Here is an 18,369-nt window from a genome sequence, read left to right on the forward strand (position 1 = left end):
TTGTTGCCTGTTGCCTTTGTGTTTTTGCAGAATAAGCCACGTCCCTCGAATTCGAGGATACCTCAGCCATGCTGCCTCGAATACTAAAGGTCATACGACCCTAAATGATGCTGCCTTCGATACACAATATGACCTCGACCCTCGGAAGTTGCCTACGGAAAAAAGGCTGAGGTATCTTCTGGCTGCCTACGAAAAGGCTTATTCTGATCCTTGCCTTAGACTACCTGCCCTTCTATGGCATGGGACAGTCTTATGGCAAAGGATGCTTCGACGACCCTTCAACCTCCAAACGAAAGGCTTCCTGCCCTCTTATGGCAAGGATAGACCCTTTCATTCTGAAAGGCTAAAAAGAGACCTATCATCTGAGTTTAAGGTAATCGCCCCTAATTGCCTTGCAATGCTCATCTTTAATATTCTTTCTCACAATTCTTCGAAAACTGGCTACGCTCATTTACGAGCTAAAGTCCACTTTTTTATTTCATCTACCTTTTTAAAAAAAAACAAACGAGCAAGCAAAGCAATTAAGAGCCCATGAAAAAACCATGGATGCAAAGGGTGCCTTACACCTTCCCTTTGCATAAATTACCCCCCGAACTTAGATTTCTTTAAAAAGGTTTTTTTCTGTTTCTTTTTGCCTTTCCGAATTTGTTTGGATAAAATAAAAGTCGGTGGCGACTCTTGCTTACCGCGACATTTCGATCGATAAAAAGTCAGTTCACCGTATTACACACACATATCAAACAAACGAGAAAAGAGAACCTTCAAAGACGTAAGACCAATCTAACAATCATCCCAAAAGCGAAAAAGACACAATTTCCCAACTTACAAGAAAGAGAATCAAAGAACCAAGAATGTCCAAGGAACTTAGCACCACAAATCCCACATACATCCCTCCACCAAAGAGAAGACTTGGATAATCCCTTATTAACCTCATTACCACACAAAGCATCCAAACCCTACCATATCGATAAAGAATCAACTTATGCCACAACGCCCTTGAATTTGTAAGGAACCTCCAACACCACTTACTCATCAAAATATAATTAAACAACTCAATATTCTTCATCCCCTAAACCTCCCTCCTTCACACTAAGGAAAATCCGATCCCAACTCACCCAACACATCTTTCTCCTCCATCACAACTCCCATCACCTATCTCCCATAAAAAATTCCGTTGAATCTTAATAATGTCTTCCATCATACACTTAGGCGCTTTATAAAAAGAAAGCATAAAAACTAGAAATACTATTAAGCACAGAATTTAACAAAGTTACCTTTCCCCCAAAGAAAGCATAAATACGACTTCTATGATTACTCCCAATACGAATTCCAAGGAATATGAAAGAAATCTTCTCAATTTGACAAGTCAAAAAGGAAGAAGCTGCAATCAACAAATGATTATCCAAATGAATTCCATACAACTTACTCTTATTTAAGTTGATGCATAAACTTGAAGCCAACTCAAAACCTCGCAAGATAGCCTTAGTGCACCATAGATTATTCTGCGGTCCATCACAATAAGAACCGTATCTACCGCGAGCTGAAGCATCTCAAACCGAATATCATTCGCGATCTTAAAACCTTTAAAGGAACCCGACGAAACTGCATGCTTCATCATACCCGCAAAACCCTCTACAACCAAGAGAAATAAGAAAGGAGAAAGAGGATCCCCTTGATGTAAGCCTCTAGAAGTCCTGAACTCATCTGTAGGACTTCCGTTTACCAAAATGGAAACCGAACTAGAAAAAACTATCCAAGTCATCCAATTAGAATCAAACTCCGTCTACAAATAATCAATCATAATTTTTTATTACTTAAAAATAAAAATAAAATGTTCTCTCTCCTACTATATTACAACTTTCCTATGAATCAAATTAAAAAAAAAATTAAGTAGTGGGTTCGATCCTGTCATGGGCACGCAGTAGTGTTAAATCTCTTGAGGGAGAGTTTTATCTCCTATATGGTCCTACCCAGTTTAAGGGATTAGTCTCTGCAGTTGCGCGCAGAGGATATCCTGATTTATACCAAAAAAAGTTTATAAAAAATTTAAAATTTTTATTTATATTTTATTACTTCAATGTTTTTAAAAATATAAATTTAAGTTTATTATTTTAGTATTGTGCAATATCAATTTGTAATCCTCTTTTTACATTTATATGTAAATACAATACATAAGAATGTGAATTTAAGTTTATTACTCCCTCCGGTCTCAAATATAAGTAAAAAAAAATAAAATTCTATGGTCTTAAATATAAGAAAAAAATCAATATTTATTACATTCAATGTCACTATTTCAAATATACCCCTACAATTTTTTACATTTTAAATGTTTGCAACAATTTCCAAAGCAAAAAATAGGGGTAGAATTAAAAAGAGAGTAAGAATTAAATGCATTGAAACATTCTCCTTAAAGGGTGAACTTTTTGCAAATTTGCTTATATTAGAGACCGGATGGAGTATTTTATTACTCCCTCCGTTTTTTATTATAAGTCGTTTTAGACTTTTCACACAGTTTAAGAAAAATAATAATTGTTGTATGAAAATGAGAAATTATGAAGTTTTTTACAAAATTATCCTTCATTAATGACATATGGAAGATAAATTTATATAATTAAAATGAAAGAGAATAATAAATATTTAAGGATATAATAGGAAAAGTAGCATTAATTATTCATTGGAATTGTAAAGCGACTTATATTTAAATACAAATATTTTTTCCAAAACGACTTATAATAAAAAACGGAGGGAGTATTGCGCAATATCAATGTATAAACCTCTTTTTACATTTATATGTATATACAATACATCAATGTAACTAATTAACTAATTGTACATACCAATGAAACACCCCCCTTTTCTTTAAATCTTCTTATTTCTTTTAAATAATTATCCTCAATTATTCAACCGCTTTTTCAGAAGTCTTTTTATTTAATGGAAAAATATGATTTAGGGTGTGTTTGTTTCATGGATTAATATTATATTCCTTGGAATACTATTCCAAGGATTATTATTCCCGGGAATATTATTCCAACCCATGTGTTTGGTAGAAATTTAGATTCCTAGGCATAACAATAAAATTTGTTTAATTTTAAATTATAAAAAAATAAAAATAAAAATAATTATGAGTAATAGTTGGAAGTTAGAGTTAGTTTAACTTATTCCCATGGGAATATTTTATTCCCACCCTTTATGCCTTGGAATAAGAATTCAAAAACTATGTGTAAATAAGATTCCTTGGAATAAAAAATTCCTTGGAACAACTTTTTAAAACTTGAATCAAACATGGGAATATTGCATTCCCATGCTCATATTCCCAGGAATAATTTTGGTAACCTTGAAACAAACACACCCTTAGACTTATAATTATTGACCGGACTTTAGCTAATTAAGATCTTCATTATGCACGTGATGTTAGCCAAAACTAAAGTTTGACATGATCTCTCAAATCCCATATAGTAGGATTCACGTCAAACTTTATAACAAGAAATGTATTTATGGCTGCACCAAATTTTATAGCCTCCAACTTTGTATATAAATTATATTTTGAAGTGATATATGCAAATATTAAGTACTCCAATATCGTTATTGAAATTTACCAAAAGAAAAAACAATCAATTAAAACAACTTTATAGTTTATCCCATTCTAAGATATGAAATGACAGCTAGTGTAGTCAATACTAATCAAGAAGAATAAGCTTTATGGGAGAATCTTGGAAAATGCTAGCTATTGGAAAATTGACTAATTAAGGTTTTGGTAAAGAAATGTACAAATGGAATAAACTAGTCAAATATGACCGTACGAATTTTCCTCCATATATACTAGTCATAATAAAGGAAGCATGTAAGAAGAAGGACTATATATGAAGATGATATTTCAAGAAAATTGTATAGTAACAATAGCAAAGTTTGAATTTCAACGAGTATGATCTGATCTTGGGTCATAGAACGGCTAACTTGATTCAGCCTCCTCAAACTTGATCTCCAAGAAACTATATGTATGTTTATATACAAGTTGAATTTGAGTATCAAAAGATATTAACGTTATGGCTCTAATGTTAAACCGGTGATGTTTCTCTTTTAGAGTAGTTGATGAATCTAAAAGTTTTAATAAATAGAGAGTCAAAATAATTTATTATGAATATCTATAAAATAAGAAAACACAAGTAACTGGTTAATACTAATATGCCCTTTGGTTAAAAAATTACACCTAATTGTTTTGGGGGCAAAATGTGTCTAAAAATTACTTTTTGTAACGAAATTCAGAATTTGGCTACATTGAAACTAATGGTTTGGTCTGTTTGTGTTACCATTGGGCCACATATGTACAATATCCAATTTGCATTGTAATGTAATTGAACCATAAAATTTTCATCAGTACAAATGTTGCAGAGAAGAAATGTTCCCTCTCTTCCCTCTCTTCCTCTTCTCCCTATTCGTCTTCTCTCTCTTCCCTCTCTTTCTCTTCTTTCTTCTCTCTTCCCTCTCTTCGTCTTCTCCCTATTCGTCTTCCTCCTTCATCTTCTTCTTCCTTCTCCATCTCCTTCTTCATTGTTATTATTGAGTTTTAGACATGTTCGATTTTGATTTTGATTTGGTGTTTGTTGTTTCAAGTTTGGTGGTGTTGACTCACGCGGAAGAGGGAAGCTTCGCCGACGGTGCGGTTATCTGAACATAAGGTGAGCATCTTCTTCTTCAGATATGGGGTTTTTTGTTGTTACTAAGTGGTGATGAAGAGGGTTTTCATGTTCTCAGTTTACTGATGTGTTGAAGGATATGAAGGTGATGTTATGGTTCCAGAACTTCGGTGAGATTTTTCTGATTTTTGTTCTTTGTGTTTTTGGATCTACGGATCTGTTGTCTTTTTTTCTTCTACAAAAATTTCTAAAGGATTTTATGTATTTGGAAAATGACGGTAACATTTAGGGTTTCATTATGATCTCTATGGCTATGGCTGTGTGTTTGTGTGAACAGTTATTGTTTTTGCAACAATTTGAGAAGGGTTTCTGGAAAATGAAGAATGAAAATCTTAGGGTTTCATTGTTTGTTTCTCTGTGGCTGATTTCGGGTGAACAGTGGTCTCTGAGGTATGGACAACTCAAATGTTAGTGCATAGATTAGACCTTTTATAATGTGGGTTTTTTTCGTTGGTTGATGTCATGTTGATTACCTTGAATATTGTTTGATATTGAAAATGTTCAAATCTGCAGATTTTATGTTATCATTGACAAACCTAACCAATATTCCAATATGTGCTGAATGGTTTTTGGATTTGGTCATGTTGAGATGGTGAAAGAGAGCTGCTATTTTGTTTATTTTTGCAATATTGACAACCTGTTCAGTTTCAGTTTCCCGATTTAAGGCATGTCTGAGCTTGCCCTCCATATGTTTGATGAAAAGCAGGAATGACATAGTGGTTGTCGTTGCTGCGTTTCATGGTCTGAGGTTTGAAAGACCCGGTCCCGTTTCATGGCGGTCGTAACAAGACAAATAAAAGAACAACATGGACTGGAGAATAACATAGGTATCTAAAATATTTTACTTCAATTTAGATTTTGATTGTATACTATTGTCTAACTAAAACCTTGAATGTTGTCGTTGTTTCACTGTTTTTACAATGTTGTCGGTGTTTTAAAACATTGTAAAAACATTGCTGGTTAATGCAGGTTATTTTGTATGGTTACTTTTTGTAATGTAAAATTGTTGGTTTTGGTGTATGAGCGATGATGGTGTTTGATATCATATATTAAAACACTTTCAGATTCATAAATGGAATAGAAATGGAATGATTCATTATCTGGGTATTTTATCATTTTTCAATTATCTCAATTTTGATTGATACCAATGCATAGCTCAAGAATAACATTCTTAGTGCAGGTCAATAACCAATTTGACAAGAGTTTTGGAAGTAACTTTCCTGGAACTTAACATCCTTGAACTTGAGCTATACACCAACATTAAGGATGTTAATTTGACAAGAGTTTTGACACGCGTCACGTGTTTGACAAAATGTTTCAACTGGTTTCTTTTCTCTTTTCGCTTATGTTGTGGTATGCATTGTTATGCTGAAATTTCATTTATTGTTGTTGATTGTTGTTGAACTCTTGAATTGATATTTAATGCTTGAAATCTTATAGGTGATTATTGTTGTATCACTAAAGGAAGGCATGTTTAATAATGCAAATGTTCTTTTTCGGACAAAATTTGTAGACGGTGTTTCAACGGTTCAACGAACTCTTGAAAAGCAAAACAAGTGATTTAAACATGTTATATGTCCTTATAAACATGTTCATCTTCTGGTAATGTAAGGATATATAAACAGTGTCTGCAACTGAATTCATATCTATTTTGAACTTCTCTTTGGGACTGATATGTCATGGTAGTATGAACATTGTCATTTCCCCTAATGTAATAACTATGATAAAATCTGCACGTAATGGAATTTTGGTATCATACTCAACCTCTAAAGCTTTTGAGTCTGTTACAGGTGTTTTTGTGTATGGTGTCTGTATATATTTGTGCAAAAATAAACAATTTTGTGCTTTACTTGAACCAATGTTTTTTTCCATTATAATATCCTTATTTCATTTTAATGTTTGTAACAAATTCCCCAAACAAAAGGCTTGAGAAAGCATTACATCTACTGTTATTTGTTGTAACAACTTGGTTTGGTTTGACATGGTTTATCATACCATGTATGATAGGCTTTTATGGGATTCAAATGTTAACAATAGGACTTTTGGTGAGGTGGATTAAACGTCCTATTTTTTAGGAATTATGAGTGTGAACCATGGCACTATGTACTTGAATTTTTCTGGTATGTTTTCTTCTATTTCACTTGGTTCAAAATATCAAAAAGGGAAAAAACATGATTTTGAATTGGATTCTTTTGATTTTCATGACAATATACTGCATTGGATCTGAGATTTTGTGGACTGTTTTCATGATATGATATTGAAACTCATATTTTCACATCCATCTTCTTTTGTATTGTAGAATTTTAGACAGTCCATCAAGCTAACACGATTACTGCATTCGGTTGGTGTTGTCGGAAGGAATCCCTACGTGTATGACCATATTGGGAACCGCAACAGGATTGGTTTGTGTTCATCTACCGGGTAAGGTTTCTACTGCACCTTCTATGACTAAAGAATAGATAAACACCCCTCCAGTTCACAAATTCAAGGTCTCTATTCCCCAAAGAAATAAGTTCATCAATGCCACGAGCGTCGTCGTCTGCTTCTGTTCTTAGCTTGCCCTGCCTGCACCAGTTTCATACTAATTGCATTGATCCTTGGTTGCGGCAACAAGGGATGTGCCCTGTTTGAAAATTTCGAGCATGATCTGGACAGAATGACACTGGACCTAACGATACCACAAACATGGTTTGAATACCCCATCTAATTTTGAAATTAGTGTTTGTGTTCACAACATATTGTAACTGTAACTGGAAAACTTGAGTGAAATGTCTAAATGTTCCTGATGAAATTGTGATATGCTTTATGTTATTGTCAAATGAACTGTTTGTACCAGACTGATTTTTTATACAAATGCATTACATAGTTTGCTGGTAATCAAATGGCCTATTTTCTTATTATCTATTTGGTCCAGGAAACCATTCTTACTTTCTTGGTTTTAGTTAAATGGTGCTGGTCAAATAATTGATTCTAAAACGGATGTTAAGATGCATGATATATGTTCCCCTGTGGGAGCCATTATACCGTTTCAAACCCATACACTCACAAGATTGTCCAAAGCACTACAAAACTGTAGAAAGTTAAAAGATCAATTATTATTATTATTTTGGTTTATAAAACAAAGTGACAAACATCTATCCATATATAGATATTGTTAACTGAACTAGGTTCTTAGAATCAATTTTTATTGTTATTGAAATAATTAAATATTGTTAAATTTTCATGCAGTATCAAATAACACCAACGAAAAAAATATACTCCATTCAATATATAAACAATATGCTCCATTCAAATATTAATCTCTTTGGCTATAACTTTTTGAACTGCAATTACTATTACACTTATTTTTTATATTAATTATTTAGACTTATAGAAAGTGATTACTAATATTATAAAAGCAAAGGTAATTTAGTTATTTAAACTTATAAATGGAATAACATTAAATTGAATAAAATTAAGTTAATGAACTATAAGTGAAAAAATATGTATGAATTCAAATACGGGAAAAAAATAATGTATGAATTCAGTATCGTGTAAACGTACAGGTAGCTGAAAAAAATATGTGCAAATGCACGAGTAACACACCAATACCGTGTGAACGCACGGGTAATCAGGCCAATATTTGTACAATTAAAAAAATAAAAATATAAAAAATAAAAAATAATGTATGAATTCAAACACGGGAAAAATATGTTGTTTTCTAATTATTTATGTATCTAATATTTTAATTTTGAAATAATTTTTTATTTTAAATACAATAATTTTAAAGATAATATATGAATAATTGAAATATATATTATTGACGTCTTTATTTTAAAAATATTTCTTTCTTTAAAAAAAATAAAACTACTTTGATAAACTTTATTATTACATCTCTATCACCCAAAAAAAAATTTGCTTTCTATTTTTCACAATTGTTTTTAACAAAGTATGTTTTTAATAATTTTTGTTTTTAAAAATTTATACAATTATCTTTTCGAACATTTTTTATTTTTTTCAATAATATTTTGATTTTTTTAATTTGTTTAAATTTCTATGATAAATTGGTGACAATTGCGCAGTTCACACCAGTACCCATGCGGACGCACGGGTATCCCACTAGTTTATAAAATATTTCTTGCGAGTGAATAGAGAATATCTGATTTCTAAAAAAAAACAATATTTTTTATTTTCCACCAACATTCTTATAATTTTCTTGTGCATGTATATAAGAAGCGGGGATATTAATCTATTTACCATGGGCTCAATGAATTTATATAAATTATTTTAGATAAGAAAATATATATGATGTGGGGTCAGTTGTAACGCCCCAGACTGCTTTCGGGATGATTGACTGATCCCACAAACCAACACGAGTCTTTTCAGCATGCTTTGACCTCACTCACACGCTTTCCGATAAACTTCCCAGAAGGTCACCCATCCCAATACTACTCCAAGTCAAGCACGCTTAACTGTGGAGTTCTTATGGAACAGGCTACCGAAAAGAAGATGCATCTTGTTGGTATAGGTAGTACCCATCAATCCTTATAAGCTTTCCTTCAACCATACAGTCCCATACCTGCACGGTCTTAGGATCCTCTCATTCCGATGTGGCGACCACCCTAGCCGCCTTCGGCCTCAGGTGTTACATGCGGTGCAACCACCCCTCGCCTTCTTCGGCCTCGGGGTGTTACATCCCCACCAGCTTCCGCATGGTTCGTCCTCGAACCACATCGTACTGGGAGAGGTCTGGCTCTGATACCATTTGTAACGCCCCAGACTGCTTTCGGGATGATTGACTGACCCCACAAACCAACACAGGTCTTTTCAGCATGCTTTGACCTCACTCGCACGCTTTCCGAGAAACTTCCCAGAAGGTCACCCATCCCAATACTACTCCAAGTCAAGCACGCTTAACTGTGGAGTTCTTATGGAATGAGCTACCGAAAAGAAGATGCATCTTGTTAGTATAGGTAGTACCTATCAATCCTTATATGCATTCCTTCAACTATGCAGTCTCTTCCCTACACAGTCTCAGGATCCCTCTCATTCCGATGTGGCGACCACCCTTGCCCCCTTCGGCCTCAGGTGTTCCATGCGGTGCAACCACCCTCGCCTTCTTCGGCCTCGGGTGTTACATGCCCACCAGCTTCCGCATGGTTCGTCCTCGAACCACATCGTACTGGGAGAGGTCTGGCTCTGATACATTTGTAACGCCCCAGACTGCTTTCGGGATGATCGACTGACCCCACAAACCAACACGGGTCTTTTCAGCATGCTTTGACCTCACTCACACGCATTCTGGGAAACTTCCCAGAAGGTCACCCATCCCAATACTACTCCAAGTCAAGCATGCTTAACTGTGGAGTTCTTATGGAATGAGCTACCGAAAAGAAGATGCATCTTGTTTTCGGTAGCCTGTTCCATAAGAACTCCACATTGTATTTAACCCGATATTCTTAAAATAGGGAGTAATTACGAACGTATTTACACCCGTTTTACACCCGTTTTAAACGGGTGTAAATGCGTTAGACATTTCTCACCCTGTGGATATACACCCGATTTTTATTAAAAATAATAGGTGTAAATTTAATAAAAAAACGGGTGTAAATTAACATTTTTGTACTAGTGATATAACATATTCAACATTGGTAATTAAATTTCACTGGACCCTAACCTTAAATGTCTTTGATCAACCATTAAACTAAATTAACCCATATACTAAAACTCAAATGTGAACGTGTCCACAAGTTAGTCCCATTCCCAACCTTTCAAAACAATACAAATTAACACCCTATTGACTACATTGCCTCTCCATTCAATCTTCAATTTATTTCCTACAACTTGTCAACCACACATTATCTACATCTAGCATACTTGTCAAAACACCACCACCGTCTTTCACATAATTCCACACTCATCACCCATAAACGTAACACCAACCCCTCCACGTGCATGCATACCCTAAACTAAATATTTATTTTTGTATGCTTCCATAGAGTTATATTTTCTTATACATAAATTTGTAATTTCTATATTAATGCATACATAACAAAAACCAAACGATACCGATCGCACTAATTTGTTTCTTTTCGTAACGCTAAGACACATTTCATGTAACTCAAAAACGTCACCATTCAAAGAAGAATAATAACACACCACTATATAATATATTGACCTTGACCAGCCACGTCATCACTCTTTATTTAAAACCACATATATTAATTTGATATAAATTTATAATTATACATTTCGTACCTATAAGCGTGTTCGTGGAAGTTGATGAGTGAAAGAAACACCTAAAGAAAGATAAAAAGAAACAAAATATTATAAAAGAAGAAAAAGAGAGGGCACGTGTCGATTGGAGAAAGCACACACCGCATGAACTTTATGTGATTTCATTTTCAATATTGGTTGTAATAACAAAAATCCAGCCTAACTATGAAATATGTGAATCTTTCACATGGACACGTGCATGCACGTGGATGCTTTTTGTGCGTCTTCTTCGTAGTGACGTGGTTTAAACTCATGCGTGGAAAATGACTTTGTGCCTCTATAATACTGTTGCTGTTTTGGCAGATTTAATCACACACAAATAGTGTGTCAGAAAGTGCATGATTTTTGGATGAAAATTGTGCTTCTAGAACATGTATTTGCATTTACACGTGTCATATTAATCTCTTTGGCTTTTTAAATAATTGAGTAAAATATTTAATTTACTGCATTATCATTTAAGGATAATTCATTGAACGTGTGAGTAATTAAATTTTGTTGACATTGGTGTATATAGTTCTCATGTCCTTGTTCTTTATGTTATTTGACTGTGGTTGTTAGTAATTACTGAGGTTAATTACAATGTAGTACCAAGTAAATTGAAAATTTTACTTTAAAATTTGTAAGTCAAGAAGAAAAAGAAAACACGTTTTAGATTTGTTAAAAATTAAAATACTGAAAAGTTTTTGAGGGAGGTCTGCTCGACAGGTGATAGGTGGTGGAGGTCGGCTTTGGCTCGGGCTCGTTCCATTTATAAATTTCAAAAAATTTACTTTCATTTTATTTAAAACTTTCCCTCCAAATCTCCTTTAAATCTCTTAATTTTTCATTTGTGTTCTTTCTTTTAATTTTTTTGTTTAGTCCAAAGATTACAACAATCATCAAAACTCTTGATAGTATAATATTCATGTTACCACAAAATTAACATCAAAACTTGTTAAATTTCAATACAGTTATATGATTCCTTAGTTAATCCTACAAGTAATATTTAATAAGAAATTAGAAATTGTTTAGTAAAAATCTAGATAAACAGGACCATAGTCTATCAATCTCATTATGAAACGTCTATCGTTTATATCTATGCACTAAACCTTTCTAGTAACAATGACTGTGGCTGCATTTTCTGTTTCAATATCATGAAGTCTTCCGTTCATCTTTTTGACCAATATTTTTATCAGAAATGCTAGAGTTACACCAAAATGTAACACCAACACCATATGTATATACTATTTGATGTACATTTGTTTTTTAATAATTTTTTTTTTCATCTTGGATTTTGTGCTAACATGTAAATGGTTTGAAAAATTGTTACGGTGTATATACGATGTAGCCAAATTGAGTGTAAAGGTAGCAGACCTTTATTTTTATACGTCAAAGTGTGGGAAAAGGTAGAAATATGGTTGGGAGTTTTGGATAGATTAAATATTGAGGAGTTGAAGAATTTTGGAGAAAACTTCGACAAAATTATAACCGTAGAAGAACGCTTAACGGTGGGGATCATTTAGATAGCGGTTGTTTGGATTCTTTGGACAACTAGAAATGCTATCTTATTTAAAGATCACGTTTTCAATTTTGATGAGTGCTTCACCGCGATAGTCTTAGCTTCTTGGAAGTGGTTTTGAGTACTTAACGGTTCTTCTAAGGATTGTAATTTTCATTATTGGAATATCTTACCTCTCTCTTGTATAAAGAGGTAATTGGTTTCTCTTGTATCTCTTTATGATTAATATACCATTATTTAGTGAAAAAAAATAAGAGTGTTATGGAGTATTTATATAATTTATATAGAGTGAATCACATCGTCTTAAAATTTATAGTTGAGTTAAGTCAAAACTCTAATAAATTATAAACCTTATTTAAATTTCAAAATTAGTTATGATTTTAATTAAGCTATCTATAAATATAGTTTACATAAATGACTTCGTCTAATTTTTAATATAAAAAATTCATTTTATAACTAATATATATTGTTTAAATATAAATAAAAGATATATTCCTTATTCAATGCATTTAAAAAAAATTATAATATAGAAGAAACAGTAATTGGCATCCGTTTGATGGAAAAATGATTCAGTGCTATAGATATAGATTATAGACTCTTGTTCTTTTAACTTTCGTAAGTACAAATGAATATCCTACATTGATTTATTTTTTATTTTTAAAAAATAAACAATTTTTTTACATCCTTTATTTGACTTTATGCAATCTAGGGATTGCCACGACCGTATCTGATCCAGATAAGATCAAGCGCAGGATGCTTTTTAGCACAAAACACATGGCAATTCCCAAGAGGTGAATAACTCAAATGGTCCCCACATTTCAACTCTAAGACAAATATTACCGTACCAATTTCAATCCATATGTTCACTATAAATAACCCCCATGTCTACCGTTTACAGAGAAAAAAAAAGAAAGAAAATTCAAAGAGATAACATTTCTTCTCTCTAAAAAAAACTTCACCCCCAACATCTTCTTCATCTTCCCTTCAACTCAAATTACTTCATTGTTTCTTTGTGAAAAAACAATAATGGGAGTTCAAGAAAATGACACTCTTTCACAATTGAGTTTACCACCTGGTTTTCGATTTTACCCAACCGATGAAGAGCTTCTTGTTCAATATCTATGTCGCAAAGTAGCTGGTCATCATTTTTCTCTTCAAATCATTGCTGAAATTGATCTCTACAAATTCGACCCATGGGTTCTTCCAAGTAAGTCTCATCAAAATCAAATCAATTTCACTAAATATACTTCCGTAGCACAGGCACCTCTAAAAAAGTGTATCGGTGTATCTCCGAGACTGATAGCAACATATTAACATTTGTGATTATGTTAAATTACTTGTTTTTAAATGTTAATTCTGATTATGATTAATTTGTGTAGGTAAAGCCATTTTTGGTGAGAAAGAGTGGTATTTCTTTAGCCCAAGAGATAGAAAGTACCCAAACGGAACTAGACCCAATAGAGTAGCTGGATCTGGGTATTGGAAAGCCACTGGAACTGATAAGATTATCACAAACGAAGGTAGAAAAGTTGGTATCAAAAAAGCACTTGTTTTCTATATTGGAAAAGCTCCTAAAGGCACCAAAACTAATTGGATTATGCATGAGTATCGTCTTCTTGATTCTTCTCGAAACAACGGCGGCACCAAGGTATTCAAACAGTGATGCAGCATGTTGTTGGTTAACCTTCTATTTTTATATTTTTTAAAAATTAATAATATTTTACTGTTTTATTAAATTATTATTATTATTGCAGTTAGATGATTGGGTTCTGTGTCGAATATACAAGAAAAACTCAAGCGCACAAAAAGCGAATCCAAACGGCGTCGTTTCGAGCAAGGAATACACGCAATACAGCAACGGTTCATCTTCATCTTCTTCCTCTCACATAGACGAAGTTCTGGAATCACTTCCACAAATCGACGACCGTTGTTTCATGTTGCCACGTGTCAATTCACTGAGAACGATGCAACATCGTCAACAAGAAGAAGAGAAGCTGAATCTTCAAAGTAATTTCATGGATTGGTCTAATCCGTCGTCGATTCTGAATACTGGGACGGAGTTTCAAGAAGCGCAGACTCAAGGAATGGTGAGTTTTGGTGGTTGTAATGACGTTTATGTCCCTTCTGTTTCCATGGTGCCGGAGAAGAAACCGACGGAGGAAGAGGTTCAGAGTGGGGCGAGAGCGAACCGGGTTGGGGATTCCGGTTTATTTCAGCGCGGTGGTTCGAATTCAAATGATTTCGCTCAAGGAATGGGGTATTCTAATTCGGTCGACCCGTTTGGTTTTAGATACCCGGTTCAACCGGTTGGGTATGGGTTCGGTCAATGAACTTGATAGGAAAATTTGTTTTTTTTGTGGTTTGTAATAGTGAATGTGCATGTGGTGTAAATAGGTGGGGATTCTTTTAGCCTAACAAGTTCACTTTTAGGAAAGTGGAGAAATTTGAATTTTGGTCCTCATTTTCGGCTAGGGATATATATTTGGAGGTGGAGGGAATTAACATTCTATGAATCTAGGTTTGGGATGTTGAAAAATTAATTGGTTAGGAATCGATGTAGTTTTTGGCTACACCAGCTTATGTTTAGCCACATGAATCACGTTTTGTTGTACTTGAAAATGAAATAGATATTGCATTTGTTTGCAATGTTAGGCTTTGGTTTTAATCTTGATGTGGTCCTTTTACCTAACCACACCAATGATATACAAGTAATGCAATATTATTCAATAATATATTCAAGTTTTGTTGTATTTTTTTTTACAATGGGAAATTATAAGTGGACATTTTATTGGGTTTGAGTAATTTATAGTCTAATCAATCTAAAAAAGTTGTGAAGATCCATTGGAGAATTGCATTGGCTAGTCGTTCGACCCCTAACTTATGCATGTCACTTTGTCATGGCAGGGGAGGTTTTCAAAATAAGATCGTTTTTTATCCTCACAATTAAAGAGGGAATCTTTCCTTTAATTAGTCATAATTCTTAAATAATAAGATTGTATTATTGTTGTCACTTATTGATGTATTATTGTGATTAACAAGTCATTATTTACCTAGAATTCTTAGTTTCCGTGTTGGGATATACTCATCAATATGAGCATGATTCTTGGACCGTGTACGAAAAATCCTCTTAGTATACATGTGTATACCTTCATATATTAATTATAAAAATAATAATTAGTATACAAATTTTAATTTGGTATTAAAAAACTTCAAAAATGTCATTCGCTGTAAAATCAAACACAAAAGGGATTTTCCATCAACTATTTCTATAAAGTTGGATAGAGATAATTACCCTCTTTGTCGGTATTTAATATTGCCTATAACCAAAGGTTGTAGATTTAATGGATACATGTTAGGGACAAAAGCGTGTCCTAATGAATTTATCACAAGTGCAAAATCGACCAAGAAAGTGAAATATGAATATAAAGATTGACAAGAATATGATCAACACTTCCTTGTTCGCTTGAAAAACTTGATGACTGCAAACATAACTCATACACACTGAAAACTCAAAATAATTTTGGAAGGAGGCTCAAAGTTTAGCTGGTGCGCACACAAGGTCTCGAGTAACCTACCTAAAGTCTGTGAATCTATGTGCTTGCATGTATGAAGGTGATGCTCTTTATGTTGGTAACCTTCTCGATGTTTTAATGTTTACAACACTGATGCTTGTTGAAGACAGAGGTGACATCTTTCCAACTTTTTGATATTAGTGATTAACTTAAAGATATCTTAAGCCTTATGAAGTAGAAGATTCAATCCTTATGAAGTAGAAGATTCAAGTTCTAGTAAAATGCTTATATGATTGTTATATCTAACAAAGGAACATGATAGCTTCAGGGTTATGAAAGAGAGGGTGTGAAAGCTCATATGACCGTGTTTGTCTGAATGACCAGAGTCTTGTAAAAGTAGGAGAGTAACTCCTAAGATATTAGAAAACTTACACACACACACCTAAAATGATTTTAAGGCCTCTCTTTACTTAAAAAATCACCTAAAAATGTTTTTGGGGGCCTAATTATTTTATTAGGAGAGTGTCTCATTGAGTAGAAGACTTTTACCAACTAAATAAGTGATTATACTATAAACCTAATCGATTAGACCATGCTTGGCTGAGTCTAAAATCAACTGGGATAGTCTCTTAATGATTGATAATGATCATATATCAAAACCTTTCATTTGTGTCCTTAACAATCGATTATTTGAGATGCCTAATTGATTATCCAAATCGATTATCCTATTAGTTCGTCCCATGAATTGTTTCCTTTTTAGCCACTTCTTGTCCAATATAAAGTATGTCTCCCCTCATTCGAAATTACACTAGAATTTGGATTTTTTTTCTATTTCTTAATATTTTATCACTCTCTTCTCTCTCTTTAAATTTTTACTTTCATCAAAGTTGTTTTAATGTCTTTTAAGTTAAAACTATTTGTGAGGAAAGTGTTATACTTATGTCGTGCCACTGTTTTATTTTAAGAGTGTTACACTCTTGAAGGATCGAGTTTGTTTCTTAAAATTAACCATTGGAAAATCTCTGTTTGGTTATAGAACTCAACCTACAAAATTTATGTTTATTGAGATTAGAATCTCTACTTGGTTCGTGAGTTCATATAGTGAAAAAAGCTCTCTTTTAGTTGAGGGGATAAGCTAGTGTAAAATATATCGATTCGCTTGTATCAAAGATTTGTGGGCATAACCTCTAAAAGCTCAAGTATTTAGTGGAAATCTCAAGAAGATCTCTTGGGGACAGGACTAGGTCAACATGCTCTTGAACCTGTATAAATCTAGGTTCCATATCTCTAACCCTATCTATTTAAATTATGTCATTTACATTATTGTTTTTACTTCTTTCCGCTATTTTTATCTCTGATTTTGTCAATACTAATACAAATTGCAAGTAAAAAAAATTCTTTTAGTTAATCATGAATTTCAAATACCACTCCTCCTTGTGCTTGGAGTCACTTGTCCAACAAGTGACATCATAGTATAAATCTTATTAAAGATTAATCTTCTCAGGAGGAAAATGACTTCAAGATATTCACTAAACACACCTCATCTTTTAATGGAGATGGTGTAGTTTGTGGAAAAAGAAAATCAAGTCCTTCATAGAATAGATGGATCATGATGTTTGGAATGTTGTGAATGAAGGTATATTTGTTACTACACACGAAGTTAATGGTATTGTAGTCAATAAACCTAAAAAAGGATTGGATCAAAGATGATGAAGAAAGTTTGCAGTGTTGTTTGAAGGCAAAAAATGTCATTAATACCACTTGGCCGTGATGCGTTTTTGTGATTTTCTCATTGTGGGACTGCAAAAGAAATGTGGAATATCCCCCAAATTACCCATGAAGGAACTTCTAAGGTAATGAGGGCAACGTTGGGAATATTAACTCACAAGTATTAACTTTTTATAATGAAATCTAAAGATAACATAAATCAAATACAAACACGGTTTACCCATATTGCGATTCATATGAGAACTCTAGGAAAAAACATTTTTAAATGAGGAAATGGTTATTAAAAATATGAGATGCATATACCATTGCTAACAACCTAATGCCACTACAATTTGTGAATATAGGGATTTAGCAACAAAGACACACTCTTTTTAGTAAATTACAGGAACATGATGTAACACCCTAATTCCCCAACGATAAATTTATAAAATAAATAAAAGGAATTAAAACAATTAGACAATTTGGATGTCACCTTCATTCATCACATATGCTCATATAACAAGATACGCAACACATAATTATATATTTATCATATCAAAACTTCATTTCATTTACTTGTAGCGGAAAAACATCAACAATATTTACTCTTAACTCTTCAACATAAGTTATAATCATCATAATTCAATATTAAACAAACATCATCAAATAAATACAATAAAGTGGAGTTCTACAAGAGTTTTAC

General features: G+C 33.1%; 2 protein-coding genes and 1 long non-coding RNA gene across 3 annotated transcripts; 2 read left to right on the forward strand and 1 right to left on the reverse strand.

Moving 5' to 3' along the window:
* Nucleotides 1-1,089: 1,089 nt before the first annotated feature.
* Nucleotides 1,090-1,762, reverse strand: LOC131651120 (uncharacterized). Its single transcript, XM_058920788.1, has 3 exons — nt 1,492-1,762; nt 1,275-1,381; nt 1,090-1,152 (listed from the first exon to the last, which is right to left on the reverse strand). The coding sequence occupies exons 1-3, from the start codon at nt 1,760-1,762 to the stop codon at nt 1,090-1,092; spliced, it is 441 nt and encodes a 146-aa protein (XP_058776771.1).
* A 3,869-nt stretch (nt 1,763-5,631) lies between these two features.
* On the forward strand, nt 5,632-6,457 carry LOC131648000 (uncharacterized). The gene is made up of 2 exons (XR_009298020.1): nt 5,632-6,047; nt 6,135-6,457. It is a non-coding gene; the product is annotated as an uncharacterized LOC131648000 (long non-coding RNA).
* A 6,880-nt stretch (nt 6,458-13,337) lies between these two features.
* On the forward strand, nt 13,338-15,194 carry LOC131653659 (NAC domain-containing protein 72-like). The gene is made up of 3 exons (XM_058923912.1): nt 13,338-13,654; nt 13,827-14,095; nt 14,202-15,194. The coding sequence occupies exons 1-3, from the start codon at nt 13,474-13,476 to the stop codon at nt 14,775-14,777; spliced, it is 1,026 nt and encodes a 341-aa protein (XP_058779895.1). The 5' UTR covers nt 13,338-13,473; the 3' UTR covers nt 14,778-15,194.
* The last annotated feature ends 3,175 nt before the right edge of the window (nt 15,195-18,369 follow it).

Source organism: Vicia villosa, linkage group LG2 (genome assembly GCF_029867415.1).
Source record: "Vicia villosa cultivar HV-30 ecotype Madison, WI linkage group LG2, Vvil1.0, whole genome shotgun sequence".
In the NCBI taxonomy this organism is placed as follows: Eukaryota; Viridiplantae; Streptophyta; class Magnoliopsida; order Fabales; family Fabaceae; genus Vicia; species Vicia villosa.